Source organism: Daphnia carinata, chromosome 3 (assembly GCF_022539665.2).
Source record: "Daphnia carinata strain CSIRO-1 chromosome 3, CSIRO_AGI_Dcar_HiC_V3, whole genome shotgun sequence".
NCBI lineage: Eukaryota > Metazoa > Arthropoda > Branchiopoda > Diplostraca > Daphniidae > Daphnia > Daphnia carinata.
In genome coordinates this window covers 2,723,326-2,738,708 of record NC_081333.1, presented here as the reverse complement: position 1 = coordinate 2,738,708, position 15,383 = coordinate 2,723,326, and the positions used below count along the sequence as shown (strand labels likewise).

Genomic DNA, 15,383 nt, shown 5'->3' with positions numbered 1-15,383 from the left:
AGTGACAATTTTTGCGCTGAGGGTAGTGGTATAGGAAGGTTCGGATTTCCCTTGATTATGGCGGATCGCCAGTTTTTGGTGGGGGGCGATTACTTTCAAAAACAAAAAAGTTCGGTTTGAGAATCGAGTTTGAAAGACTATTGCGTAAAAATGAAATAAACGGCGGTTTCTGATATGTAAGATTACGAGGTTTGCTGTTTTGTGTGTGTGTGTATGTGGGTGTAAAGAGGACAAGCGCATTTTTATCTGCGGATGTGGCAAGAGGACCGATTGCATTTTTTGTTTTGTTTTCTTCTGGTCCCAAAAAAAAAAAAAAAAAAAAAAAAAAAGAAAGAAATAATTCACGAAGCGGACCAAAGAAAAAAACTAGACGATATTCATATGCTGAAGGAAATTAAAAAAAAAAAAAAAAAAAAAAAATGGGCAATTCAAATCTTATACGCGCGCACAAAAAAAACAAAATCCATTTTGGCCAACACTCTTAAGGTACAAGTACGTTGTTGTGGGGTAGTGGGTGGGCGGGCGGGCGGCGGGAGGACGTCTTTTCTGCAAGGCAATTCCAGTTCAATGGCTGGCCACCACAATAATTTAATTCGGTTTAACGGGAGCGTGAGTTTAAAAAAAAAAAAATGAAGTTGATGGAAAAAGATGAAGGGTATTGGTCCCATAATTGGGTAGAACGGTAATGAAATCCCGAATTAAAAAAAAAACGCGTGAATCGTTCTGACGTGTTTTGGATAAAGAACGGGAAGCTGACACTTGTCGTTCCTCTTTTGTTTTTTTTGTTTTTTTTTTCTAGAGCGTTTCGGTTAACTATCACAGTCGTTCCCTCTGTTTTAAAATGTTTTGAGAACACGATTTTTCGTCGAGTCCCGACCCGAACGTCAAAAAAAAAAACAAAAAACAAAACAAAAAAGAAACGCCCAGCGGTCAGACTTGTTTGATATTTTGCTGGGATTTTTTATGTTTTGGGGATAAAAAAAAAAAAATAAAAAATAGATTTGCATTGTTGTTGTTGCTTCTTATTTCGGATTGAAAAAAAAAAAAATGAATTCACCTCCTCCTCCTCCTCCTCCCACCCGTCCCCCCTTGGAGAAAAAAAAAAGGGCCCAGTCAGTTGTCGGGTTCGGGTAACTGGCCGTCGGCCGACGAATGACCAGAATCATCGTTGCTACTGCAGGACATGTGGATGGGCGTGTCGGAGCGGGCCGAGTCGGCCACTGGACTGCTGCTCGACAGAGACGAAGTAGACGGCGAGAAAGTGATGGGCGTGTAGCCGTCGTCACGAAAATAGCGATGCTGAAGGGCGTCGGCCGCTGTCACCCTCCTGGCCGGATCGAAGGCCAGCATCAGTTCGAGCAGCTCCGTGCCGGCCGGGCACAATTCAGAGGAAGAGACGGCGTTGTAAATGGACGTGGCCGGCCGATTGGCGAACGTGTTCCACGGTAGCGACGTGTCGGGCCATTCGTCAATCGACGGCGTGCCAATCACGCTGATTGATTTCAAATTTAAAAAAAAAAAAAAAAAAAAAAAACAAGAAGAAAAAAAAAAAAATGGCCATCAGTCAAAGACCTCCACACTTGGCACATTTTTTTTTTTTTTTTTTTTTTTAATTCGTACTCGAAGATTTTGGAGAGCTGGTCGGCTTCAGACTGTCCGCAGAAGAGCGGCTTCCGGCGGAAGAGTTCGGCAAAGATGCATCCGCACGACCAAATGTCGACTGGAGTGGCGTAGCTGGTCGTCAGCAAGACTTCGGGCGAACGGTACCATAACGTCACCACCTACGGCAATTTGCATAATGACCTTCCAGTCTGCCCAAAAAAAAACTCATCGAAAAAAACAAAAAAAAACAAACAAAAGAAAACGTACCACTGAAGTGAGGACCATGTGGACGTCGTAGATGCGGGCTAAGCCGAAATCGGCCAACTTGACTTGACCGGCCGCCGTGACCAGCACGTTCTGCGGCTTGAGGTCTCTGTGGACGATCCGGTTGGCGTGAAGGAAATCCACTCCGCTCAGAATCTGGTACATCAAGTACTGCGCAATTTTTTTTTTTTTTGTTTTAAATTATTATTTAGCACGTTTAAAATCAATGAGCATCGCGTGAATAAAACATTTAAATTAAATTTAAAAAAAAAATGAAAATGATTCGATGAAACGAACCTTGATGCGATCAGCTCCGAGACCAGGTGATGGGCAACGTTCCAGATATGAGGCAAGATCCTGATCCACGTGCTCGAAGACCATGTAGAGGATCAACTGCTGTTCGTGCTCCAGCCGCGGGCCGTGGCAAATATCCAACAACCTGAAGACACGCAAACACACACACAAAAACACGTCAAAAATGGTTATCGAGTTTGTTTTGTTTTTTTTGTTTTTTTTTTCTCATTCTCTTCTTTTACGGGAGGAGAGGGGGACGGTGATGACATGTCAACAACGAAAACATTTTTTAAAAAGGTAAATTCCATCCATCGAAAAAAAAAAAAAAAAAATCGGACAATAGAAAACGGCAGATGGCGCCATTTAAGAGTTGGGGGAGGAGGATCGACGTCCATCAAGGACTCAATTAAATGTGAGCCATCATCAGATTTCACCTTTTGTCATTGAAGAGTAGGCGAAAAAAAAAAAAAGAAGAGCCGAGTAAGAAGAGATGTACAAAGATATTCGATGCCGACAATCATGTTCACCATTTTCTTCGAATGGTCTCTACGTGTTCTTGGCCAATAGAACTGGAACATCCATCACAACCGAACTTGCCTATCGTTTCCACCATTCATGGCATTTTTTTTTTCCCGCGTAGTTTAAAAGAAAAAAAAAAAAGGCCCTTTCTTTATTAAATGATGCGAAACACGAGTTCACTTCACACTCGATTTTTCGGACTGCATCATTTAAAAAATCAAAATGCAAACAAGTTAATTTTTTCTTTGAACTGGTCAAGTCATTTTTTTTTTTTTTTTTTGCTTTTCTTGACCAATATGAGAACACACACAGAACAGAACGGACCCCCCCCCCCCTTTTTTTTTCTCTCCGAAAGAATGTCAAACAAATTCGAGTGTGTTAAAAAAAAAAAAAAAAATAAAATAAAGGGCCGCCATTTTTTCGTTCTATTTGAAACAAAAGAAGCCGCTACCTTTTTTAAAAGTACGAGGATAAAATAAAAAAAAAAAAAAAGGGCAAACTACACTAAAAAAAAAAAAAAAATTAATAGTTGAAACCTTTTCGGGGTTTTTTTTTGTGTGTGTGAATGATGGGTCCGTTTCTTACTACGGAATATAAACCACCCCCCTCAAAAAAAAAAAAAAATGGAACATTACAAACACTAAAAGGACCCCCCCCCTTAAAAAAAAAAAAAAAGGTTCTTTGACGAAAAGAGAGCTCAGTCATGCCGAAGAAAGGGGGTCAAAGAATTCTAGCGGGGGTTGATGTTATTATAGAGGGAAAAAAAGAAAAAAAAAAAGAACTCGAAGGCCTCCCTTCCCCCCCCCCCCCTGCCCAGAAAAAGGATAGTGTACCGAAAAAGGAGGGGCATTTCCTGTGTGTGTGTTCTCCCGCGGTTCTCCTCTTGCTCGACCTCCAAACCAACTCTTCGGCTCGCGCTGAAAAGGTCATCCGATGTGTTTATTCTTTGTGTGTGTGTTTCCCATTCAAAAGAAAAATATGTTCAAATAGAAAGTACCATCGGTCCCCACCTTCCTTTCACTGCCACTTGTAAAAAAAAAAGAAGAAGAAACAACGTCTAGCACTTAAAGATTTGTTGTTTTTTTTGTTTTGACCTCATCAGATAAATCGCTTTTACTTTTGATGATTATTTTGGCTATTCGTCTTCTATCGATGTCTTGGGAAAACAAAATTTTAAAAGAGATTTGAAAAAGGAAAAAAACAAACAAAACAAACAAACAAAAAAACTATGCCGAGCCTTCTAGGAATCCCTTTGCCACATGTATCCGGCATTCCACAGTCATACACAAAACATAGCAACCAGTTCATCGGCCAAAATGACCCACTTTTAAATACTCCTCGCTCATTGGAAATTTGAAACAATTTTTTTTTTAAAGAAGAACCGCCGCTGGAATGGCCATTTTTTTTTAACAACTTCCTGTGCCTCCCCCCCCCCCCCCTCCTTGAACAAGAAAAAAAGAAATTCCATCGACTGGTAAGTACAAAAGAATTTCAACTACTTGTACAAACAACTTCATATTAACATTTTGGAACGTGGCCATTTTTCCCCTCGCAAAATGCTTTTTATCAAAATTAAATTTTTCGTTTTTTTTTTTTTTTTAAACGAAAAACAATAGGAAAAATACCAACAACAACAACAACAAAAAAAAAAAAAAAAAAAAAAGAAGTTGCCCTTTAAAAAAGAAAAACAAGAAGAAGGGGATTTTAAACGCGACGCGCATTTCCAATGAGCTCGAGCGTTACAATCAAGATCAACGTCTTCTGCGAGTACGTCATCCAACGTGGCGACATTGAATGTCGTTCGGAGTGGCCAGTCGTCAGCAGTGAAACAGAAAATAAAATAAAAGAGTTTCTATTTTATTTTTTTAAATTTATTATTATTATTATTTTGCAGGATGGTAGGGGAAAGCCAATCCATTAAGATCAGCCATCCATCTTTGTATCCCTTGCTGTATTTTCTTTTGTTGTCCCCCCCCCCCCCTCACTCACTTTCCAAATGGAAGAACGAGTTGTCCCCAGAGTGGGGGCCATTAATCACGCGGACGCTTTTGCGCCAAACTTCTCTCTCCCGTCCCGTATAAAAACTTCTACGTACAATGTATACATAATACATAAACGAGAAAGAGAGAGAGAATAGCTTCGTCGTCGTTAAAACAAGAGAAGAAGGGGAAAAAAAAAAACCTGAAGCATTAGGGCATCGATTTTTCCTTTTGGGAGAGAGAGATACACACACACACACACACACACACACAAAGAGACACTTTGTGCTTCTAGAGCTCCCGTTTTTTTTTTGTTTTGTTTTTCAATGAAGCCGGTGATTTAAAAAAAAAAAAAAAAAAAAAAAAAAAACAAGTAAGAAGATGGAATGCCATCGGTAGAAGAATCCAATTCAGGAGAGAAAAGAACCGCGCCCATCAAAAAGAAAAAGAAAAAGGGAGGCGAATAAAACATGGAAAAATGCAAAGAATGCAAGACGATCGAGCAGCAGCAAGCGACAATTATGTCGTAATGACGTAACGCCACAAGCGTCAATTTGGCAATAAATCATTTGGAATTCAATTCCCCCCCCCCGTATCATCGGAAATAAATACGAGAGCGCATTCCAACTTATGATCTTGTTCTACAATTTCCCACAACTATTTTTTATTTTTTTTTTTTTCAAATGATGATCGAGTGAAGGCAAGTTAGAAAAATCTGTGGGGGGGGGGGGGAACTTGTTTTTCTCCCCTCTCTGTAAGGAGCAAGTTTTTTTTTTTTTTTTTGGATTGAGGGGGTTGATCACCCGGCAGCTCCCGCACTACCCGCTGCGCGTGACACGCGCTGCGCTCCAACACATAGACACGCGTATATAAAAAAAATAAATACATAAATAAAAACCTCCTGCCATTGACTTGTCTATCACAAGATGGAATGCTCTTTATAGCTACAAGGCGGTACATACACACACACGAGCGGCTTTTGTATTTAAAAAAAAAAAAAAAAAAAAAAACACGTAGGAAAGAAGAGACATTTTTTTGTGGGGGGGGGGAGGGTTTCCACCGTTTAACCTACCCCCCCACCTGCTGTTTTGCCGACCTCCGGCGCAAGGGACAAAAAAAAAAAAAAAAAAAATCAAAGAATTTCAAGTTGACTTGCTGTATTGATTGCATTTTGTATCATCTTTAAAAAGAAAAACTAGCAGGTCAGTTGTTCTTCCAAATTATTTGAGAATCTCTCCCCACCGTGGCTCTCTCTCTCTCTCTCTCTCTCAAATTATCTATTGGAATGTGTTTTCTAACGCATTCAAACACAATAACAAACCAATCAAACCAACCCCGAAAAGAAGAAAGAACATGGAGAGGGGCACAAAAGGTAAAAAAAAAAAAAAAAAAAAGAGTAGGAGGTTCTCTAACTGCGAGGGATATGATTAAGAGCAGGCGCGCGGGCTTTCATCTTTTCCTTTACGTGTGTGCCGGAAAAGGTACAACTATGAAAATATAAATAAGATGATGAAGGAGTAAAAAAAAAAAAGAGCGGCTCTCTGCGTAAATGTATATGTACTAGTTTTCAAAGAGAGGGGGGAATCATTTTCAAAGAATGTAAACAACCGGTGGCGACTTTCGAAACTTTTTTTTTTTTCTCTAGACCCTTTGAAAATTGCTTTCGGCCGGATGCAATCAAATCAAATAAAAAATAAAAAAAATTCTACCCTTTTTTTTCCCAATCCTCGTTTGAATTGTTTCAAATAAAATAGAAAGAAAAAAAAAATGCAAAGGAGGTGCTAAAACTAACACCGGTCGAGAAATGTGACAACATTATCCCCGAGGAACGAGCGCGAGTCGTTTAAAAAGCGCGTGTTGATTTCCTTGTTTGATTGCGTGTTTTTTTTTTGTTTTTTTTTTATAAATGTTTGACTTGAAATTCATTTTCCCACGACCCCTCTTTGAATTTTTTTTTTTAAAAGGGAAAAAATTAAAGACATTTTATGACAACGATAAAGCCAAACTATCGATCCGTGATGACCGTTCGTTTTTTTTTTCTTTCTTTCGGGGTGAAGTGGCGCATTCCAATAATAATAAAGAATTGCCTGTTTTTTTTTTTTAAATTCATTTCCGACATCTAAGAATTGAAAAAAAAAAAAAATGGAAAGAAAAAAGGGACTTCCTCACATAGCAAATAATGACGGCAATTTTTTTAAAGGCAGATTGGTTCATTCAGGATAGATCAGGAAAGCTTTTACAAAAGGGAAATAAGAAATGCCACAAGTGGATGATTAGTTCATTAGAACTGATCGTTAACAAGTCGCTAGTAGTTTCCAAAAGCCAAAGATCACGAAGAATAAACTCGTTAACTCCACACAGGAGGAGATCACCAACAAAAAAAAAAAAAAAAAGAAAAAAATGTTCATCCGGAAGGAATTAGTATCTTCTTTGACGAGACCACACAAACGATGATGGTCGATTTGAATTTAGAAAATGGAGGATGAAAAGAACGTGAAAAATATTGGAATTTTTTTGTTTAGCTCCTCTAAAGCATTACGAATGATGAATGTTTCTTTATGTGACAGATGGCATCTTCTTACCCTCTCATCTGCCACCACCCACCCCCCCCTAGAACCCTATTAAGTCACGTGATGTGGCCCATCTCCTTCACTTCTTTCTGTGACTTGTTGTTGATTAACGGTATCGGATTGTGTCAACCATTTCAAATAGGCGAAGGAAAAAGAAAAAAAAAACAGGAAAAATACTCGGCACGAATGCAACAACACACAGATCGTAAACTAAACAAGAATTGAGTTTCGAAAAAAAAAAAAAAAATGGAATAATGTTGATTTAAAACATTTCCCTTTCTTTCTATCCTCCCTTTTAAAAACAAGTTTGAACACCCTGCTGACCTCTTAAAGAAACAGCAGTACGGTCTTTTGCCCCAGACATACGAAATATGAATGAAACCACACAGGGGCAAACGATTCAAAAAAAAAAGACCTCGTAAAAAAAAAAAAAGTTCCAGCGGGGGAGGCAGTCGCCCACACACTACCGGTAATGAAAATGAGTCCCACAAATGTAAATCTTTAATTTTTTTTTCGTAAGCCAACAAAGAAAGGAAAAAAACTCAATTGAAAATAAGAAAAATGTGCAGACGACATGAAGAGGAAGTTGAGGAACGCCGTCAAACAATTCGTACTACAGAAAGACGCCACATTCCTGCCCCTCCACCTACCCCAAAGAGTTTTTTTTTTTTTCCTTTACAAGTCTGTAATAATAAAAAAAAAAAAAAAAAAAGGAGTGAGAACGGGCGAAGAAGAAGAAGCTGAGACTTGGCAGGAGGGCGGTCATCATCTCGTCTCGACTCGGTTGTACAACACACGATGATTAAGTCGACGTGCCAATGAGCCTCAAACCACAGGGCACCTTCTCTATACGACACGATAATAATCATCTTGCCCCACCGGTAATAATAATAAAGGTTTTCTAACATAAAAATAATTCAAAATGCAAAAAAAAAGCTCCACCTCCCTTTAACCCGCTCCCCCCCCCCCCCCCTTGCCATACAAAGCACAAAAAAAATAAAAAAAAATAAAATATTTTTTTTTTTTTTTTAAACAGATGTAAAAAAAAAAAAAAAAAAAGAGTCGCTCGTTTTTCCCACGGTTCGAAACGCGCACAACACACCGAGGACAATTTCAAAGATCTATTGGTGTTCTCTTTAAAAAAAGAATTCCAATCAATCAAATGGTTAATGACTTGATTTTCCCGTTTGTTGCCTTTTTTTTTTTTTTCTCGTTCGTGTGTGTGTGTGCGTGTATCGTTCACAATTTTCAGTTTGAACGGTCGTGTGGTTGCCGAAACAGCCCCGTAGCTGCTACATTTGGCTTGAAAAAACAAAACAAAAACAAAAACAAAACAAAACAACAACAAAAAGGAAAGAGCCGCCATCAGTCGTCGCAAAAGACTTTGTCGTTTGTCTTTCCTTAATGGACAAAAAGGAGAAAGGATTGGATAAGATGTCGCCTTATTGGCCAAGGAAAATGGCGAAAACTGTCTCGCCTGTCTGCAACTCGCAGAGAGGTCTCTGACATAAAAAAAGAGACGTGACGTCACATACACAGAGAATGTCATTCATTGTCCTCATCCCCTTTTTTGTCTCGAAAAAAAAAAAAGAGAACGAAATTCCTTTGGCAATTGTTTAGTTTCTACCCAAAAAAAAAAAAATAAAATAAAATAATAATAAATAAATAATAATAAAAGTTTGTTTTCCCGTTTAAACCGATGGCACCGTAATCATCTTGCTCCATCGCAAAGGTAATCATCAAACTAACAGAAGACAACATTCTTTTTTTTTTTTTTTTTTTTTCAAAATGAACCGACCAAAGTCGTAAGTTCAGGTCCAGCGCATATTGTTTTATTTGTTTCGTTTAAGAATAAAAAAAAAAAAAAAAAAAAAACAGATTGTTTCGAGTGTTACCTTAGCCGGGAGAGCATCTTTGAAAATGTTTAAAACCACCCCGATTGCTATTGAAACTCAGCAGAGCAAAGCCCGACGTAATCATTTTTTTTTTTTTTTTTTTTTTTTAAAAAAAACTCCCGCAATAATAAAAAAAAAAAAAAAAAATTTGGAAATGGCGTTCCTTATTGTTTTCAGCGTGACGAGGACTGGAACAAAACAAACAATTGAGTTTGCATCAGGAATTTGGAACACTACGAATTTTTTTTTTTTTTTTCTTTATCCCGCTGACTTGCTGGGGGATCAGACCCACCACCTTTCGATCCGCACCGAAGCATTTCTAGAATTTCTATTGTGAACTTTTTTTTTTTTTTTACCGATTGTCGCTTTTTAAACTATCCGCCCTCCCCCCCCCCCCTAAAAAAAAAAATTGAGCCGTCAAAATGCGCGTCGGCTGAATCATAGCGCAACATAAATTGCGTAACCGATTTTTAAAGAAAAAGAAGAAGATGAAGATGAAGGAACTTACCGGACGATGTTGGGGTGTTCGTATTTCTCCATCTGCTTCAGTAGGGAAATCTCTCGGAGCGTGGACATGGGCACGCCCTCTTCCGTCAGCGGCACCCGCACCTTCTTGAGCGCCACCATTTGACCCTCATTGGCCGTATCGCGCGCCTTGTACACCGTTCCGTAGGCTCCTATGACATGCACATGAAAAAGAAACTCATCAAAATGTTCCAAGAAAAAAAATAAAATAAATAGAGGGGCACCGGTCACGGATACTTGGACATGTTATGCAAATGCAAATAGCTGCGACTTTTGGAATGACTTCGTGACTACTGGAACGGGTTATAAAAAAAAAAAAAAACAAAAAAAAGAGGGGCATGTAATATATATCATTGGACGCCAAAGGGGTTCTTTCGTTTCCAATCTATAACTAACTACCAGCATCCTTTTAAATTTAAAAAAAATATGTATGTGTGTTTTTTTTGGACATTCTGCCAAACATTCCATTAGAATTTCCCCTGAACTTCATCAGTTTGCAAACCTGCAGGACGTTCGATAATGTAGAATTTTTCTGAACGAAATTGTTTTCCAAAATCCCCCTCCCCTTCTTTTGTGTGTGTGTGTGTGTGTGTGTGTTATTTAGAGCATTAAACAGGTTTTTTTTTTTTTTTTTTTTATTTTCTTTCTTGGCTCTTTTGACTTGCCCCATCCAAACAGAGACTTGATCTGAACGCCCTTCGGGATAGACTTTTAAATCGGTCCGCGGTGTGAATGATCCCCCCCCCTCTCATCTGAAGACAATTCATTTTAAAAAAACAAGGGGGAATTGTGGTTTTTTAACTCTAGAAATTCGGGAATGGAATTTTAAGTTCGGAATCATTTCGCAGAAACAGGAAAGAAAAAAACAAAAAACAACGTCGTTTGATAACACGGGTCTCTATTGTCGTTTTTTTTCCCCCCTCTTTCCTATCTATCAAATGAAGAAAAAAAAAAAAAGAAGAAGAAAAATAAAACTTTCTTATCGTATGAGGGTCGCCTTTCGGCGACGAGGCCAAAACGAAAAAAAAAAAAAAAAAAAAAAAAGATGCGAGAAAATTCCGACAGGCAGGTGCGAATCCCTCTTCTTTTTTCAAAAAGGAGAGAGAGATAGACAAAGGCCAACAGTTGGGTAATAACGAGGTAGCAGATGTTTTTTCATGTCCTTTCCCGAAAAAAAAAAAAAAAGTTTTTTTTTTTCTCTTTAACTTTGTTCCTCCCTTTTTTTTTTTCTTTCTTTTAAATTAACACAACAATGAGGCAGTGCTCACGCACTGGGGCTAGAGCGACGGTTGACACATCTCTAACATGGGGGGGGGGGGCCAGATGCGTACTGTGTCTATATACTTTAGAACTCTCTCTCTCTCTTACGTCGGGGTGGTGGATGTAGTTATTATATAAATACTCCAGGTGTTGTACAACGAAGGGACATGCGCTGGGGGGTTAGCCGGGGTCCATTCAAACAACAAGAAAAAAATTCGAACTCACGGAGGAGTTGTTTTCTAAGCAATGAGATGGGAGGGAAGGGGGGGTGTGTGTGTGCTGTGAATGGGGAAGTATAAATAAAACTCAAACTTGTTGAACCGGAAACAGCTGACATCCTTTCTTTCCACACAAGTAAAGGAAAAAAAAAAACATTTTTTTTTTTTTAAGAAAACGAAATCGGAACTCGGTGGAATTGGAATTTTCCGAAAAATAAAATCAAATAAATTCTTGATTAAAACAAAAATACCAAAGTGATGCAACCGATGCAAATTCTTTTGTCCTTCCACAAAAATTCCGGCCCAACCGGAACAAAATAAATAGTTTCGCGTGCCGGAATTTAAAATTCAATCTCAATTATTTCTTAATTTTTTTTTTTTATCCTACTATTATTTAAATAGGGTATTAGACCCTATTAGATTGCGCAATCGATCACACAATGATCCGGCCATATTTGATGATCCGCTACGTCAAACATTGATGTTTTCTCTCTTTGACCTCTTTAACATCAAAGAGAAAAGCTTTTCTTTCTTAACATTCTTTGATTTTTCTCTCTCTCGTTTCTGCAGAATAATGTTCCAATGATGCAGCCCCCCCCCCAAACTTCAAACGGAGGGGAATATCGAGGGCAAAGAACCTTTTTTTTTTTTCTCCACAGAAGATGGATCTTTTTTTTTTCCTTTAAAAAGATGAGGGGAGAAAGAAAAAAGAAAAAAAAAAAAACTCGGGGGGTTGTTGTTGAATCCCCACATAGAGAGGGGGGGGGGGTACTGTGGAATTCCGCCCAACTTTTCTTTGCCTACACTCTTCACCCAACCGAGAGTCTCCTAGAGCAATGACTAAGGCCAAAAAAAAAAAAAAAATCAAGGAATTGGCTAGTCGATGATTGGTCGGGTAAAAAAAAAAAAATTAACATTTTGGCAATCGATCGTCTGTTCTACCTGCATCACTTTAGATGCAAAAAAAAATGATAATTTTTTTAACCAAAAATTAAAAAAAAACAAGTCTTATTTAATGACGTTTCATTAAAACTGATGAAACGGTAGGGAATCGGTGTGGCAACATTACCAGGTAAAAAAAAAAAAAAGGAAATGGTTCAGGTAAGAAGAAAATACATTCCTACTTTTATATCCCCCTCCCATGTCCAACGTAAACCCAACACCCAAAGTAAAAAAAAAGAAGAAAAAAACGCCCTAAATATTCAATTCGATGAAAGAAGAATGCAAAAAAAAAATCTGTACACGGCCCCCTCTTACGTAGAATTCTTTATTACATAGAACAGCTTACGTTAAACCCCCCCCCGTTCACTAACCCTCTTTTCTTTTCTATCTATATATACATATCTATTTATAGCAAGTGATAGACCTAGTGAAACCCTATTACATCTTCCATAACGGTGAAACTACAAAGCTGGGGGGGGGGGAGAGGTTAAAGAAGAAAACGGTTGCACAACCTCTCTGTGGTGTCATGAAATTTTCGTTTTGGAACGAGTAGGCTTTCAAAAGATTGCAATGCAACTCCCTAATATCCGCATTTTTCCTGTTTGATAAAAAAAAACAAAAAAGCATCCCCAACTTCGCTCTCGCTATCTGTTCCAGGTATATAAACTATGTCTATTATCGTTGAGAAAGGGCAACATGTGCGAGCGTGAATGTCGGGAATGTGTTTGAACGTCAATTTGTTAACGTCCAATTTTTTTGGGGGGGGGGGGTTTTCGTGAAAAAGAATAGACCCCGGGACAGAGAAAACGTGTTGATAAGACCTGCGCTTGACGACAAGAGAATTGATATAATGGTTTACTACCCCCGCCATTTTGTTTTTGTTGGAGAGTTTTAAAAAATGGAACAAAACAAAAAAAAAAAAAAAAAAGCATACCATTGCCGATGAGAGCAATTTCTTCGTAGTGACTGGAATCGCCCATTGCTCGCCTCTGCTGTTGCTCTCCTACGCCTCCTACACCGACGACTCCCATCGGCCTCGACGACGGCTTGTACGCCATCGATCCTGCTGTGCTCGGCATGGCGCTGTGTTTCTCTTGGGCTCAAGAAAATTAAGGAAGCTCCAACTGCCTTAGTTTTTTTTTTCAGTTTCCAAAACACGACACTACCAACTCCTTGAGGTCGCCTCCTACACCGACAACTACCAAGAGATCATTACGGCCATCAGCCAGTCCGTCTCGCCATCACCTAAAAACAACAACAACATTAAAAAATAAATAAATAAATCGTTAATTCATCATTGAATAGACATCAACTTCCGCATGCAGGATTCTTGTGTTCCATCACTGAACAAACATACAAAGCTCGTTTCTTTTACATCCCTCCTTTTTTTTTTTTCTAAAGCGTCCGGACTTGCGATGTTCCCCCCAATTTTTTTTAAGGATCTTTTTTATTTTTATTGTTCCAAAAGAAGAAAAAAAAAAACTACTGATCGGATCCACTCTCAGCTAAAAGCAGCTGTTGTTTGCTTCTGGTTCCAACTGCTTTTCTTCTTTCCACCCCTCTCCAACTCCTTGCAGAGAGATGTATGAATGAATGGATGATGGAGAGGGGATAAGAAATGGAAACATTTGTGAGAGTGTACGAACCCCACAAAGCTTCAACCAACACCCCCGGAAGCGGAGTGTTAGTAAACAGGGCTATAAGGACATAGAGGGGGGGGGTCATATCTACTGTATCTCGCATCTTATTTTTTTTTTTTTCACGGAGCATTCCGGTGAGTGCGGAGGGAAAAAGAAAAAAAGATAGCGCTAGACGTTCTCCCTTTTAGAAATAGGGGGAGAAGAAAAAAAAAAAAAGGTGAGGATGAAAGAAAGAAGGAAAAGAAAAAGACTTTGTCCAGTCATCTTATCCGGTCAAACATCTGCCCGACAAGTCCACATACACACACACATCAGGTCAACTCTATATACATACACAAATATCAATGGAAACAAGAGTTTTTACCTTTTTTTTTTTGCTTTTTACAACCTTTCTCTTTGTTTTTATCTTTTTTTAGTTTCATAAAATATTGTCAGCATAAAAGAAAAAAAAAGTTTTCGAGACAAATAACCTGAAAAAAAAACACATTCCTCAGCCCACGTGAAACATGGACAACGAAGTCCATTTTTAATCGCTGAGACATTAAAAAAAAAAAAAGAATAGAGAAAAAAAAAAAACATTGTCTTTCAATCTGTCAAGATCGTTTCGATATCACTGTTGATTATCAATGCACCTACTTGGGGTGTTACGCTCATTTATTCGTGGAAAACGGCCATCCAAAGCCAGCACACGTTGTGCGTGACATTTATTTTCAACCCGCCCAGCAGGCAAAAAAAAAAAAAAAAAAAAAAATGCAAAAATGGACAACCTCTTTTTAAAGAAGAAAATCTAAACCCGAAACACGCGGGTAGCGTGTGGCGTTTGCGTCAGATGAAAAATTTACACAAACTCTCATAACACGCTGATAAAAACTCATGGATAGTAAGAGAGAGAAATCAAACAGACGGGAGAGAAAGGAAGAAAAAAAAAAAAAAAAAAATATTATGTGAGAGGCCAGACAAAACAGGGCGCCGCCACATGGACACACAAAAATAGGGGAACTGACACATACACACCGACCCCTCGGTGAATCTAATTTTGTTTTATTTTGACTATTTAAACTACCCAAAGAAAAAGGAGAGAGCCCATGGCAACAGGCATGCCCACTTGTGTTTTTAAAAAGAAAATGTGACAATATTTCATTTTACATCCAATTTTTGTTTGATCGGATTCAGGTAGAAAAAAGAATCGATTGAAAATTCATGTGGTCATCTTGATAATCGAGGAAGGACAAAAAAAAAAAAAATTTAATGGAAATTCCCCCTTTTTTTTGTATGTGAACGAGCCGTTCAAAAATGCCTCAATAGCAAACAGAAATTCATCGAGATAACAACAATAATTGATCAATGCCGAGAGACTCCCAAAAAAAAGCGAATGAAAAATTCATTTAAAAAATCAAGTCAAACATGTACGAATCGAGATCCACACGCGAGACAACCAGCGATAGAAAACGTCGTGTGTATAATAATCGGCCCGTGATGACGTCTAAAGCTCCCATGGAATAAAAAAAAAACTGGCTCACACGTCACACACAAAAAGAAGAAAAAAAAAAGAAAATGGCCGCTACACTGAGAGTCCGCCATTTTAGGCAACTCACGAACAAGGGATAAACTCGCTCTCTTCTCGTTTTTTGACATTCCCTACATACCAAAATGGGGCCGCTAATTCGACCTACAT

The 15,383-nt window shown here is 38.5% G+C and overlaps 1 protein-coding gene across 1 annotated transcript; it reads right to left on the bottom strand.

Moving 5' to 3' along the window:
* Positions 1-1,098: 1,098 nt before the first annotated feature.
* Positions 1,099-13,162, bottom strand: LOC130693441 (cyclin-dependent kinase 4-like). The gene is made up of 6 exons (XM_057516587.2): positions 13,003-13,162; positions 9,632-9,800; positions 2,164-2,305; positions 1,870-2,037; positions 1,621-1,781; positions 1,099-1,492 (listed from the first exon to the last, which is right to left on the bottom strand). The coding sequence occupies exons 1-6, from the start codon at positions 13,145-13,147 to the stop codon at positions 1,114-1,116; spliced, it is 1,164 nt and encodes a 387-aa protein (XP_057372570.1). The 5' UTR covers positions 13,148-13,162; the 3' UTR covers positions 1,099-1,113.
* Positions 13,163-15,383: the final 2,221 nt, after the last annotated feature.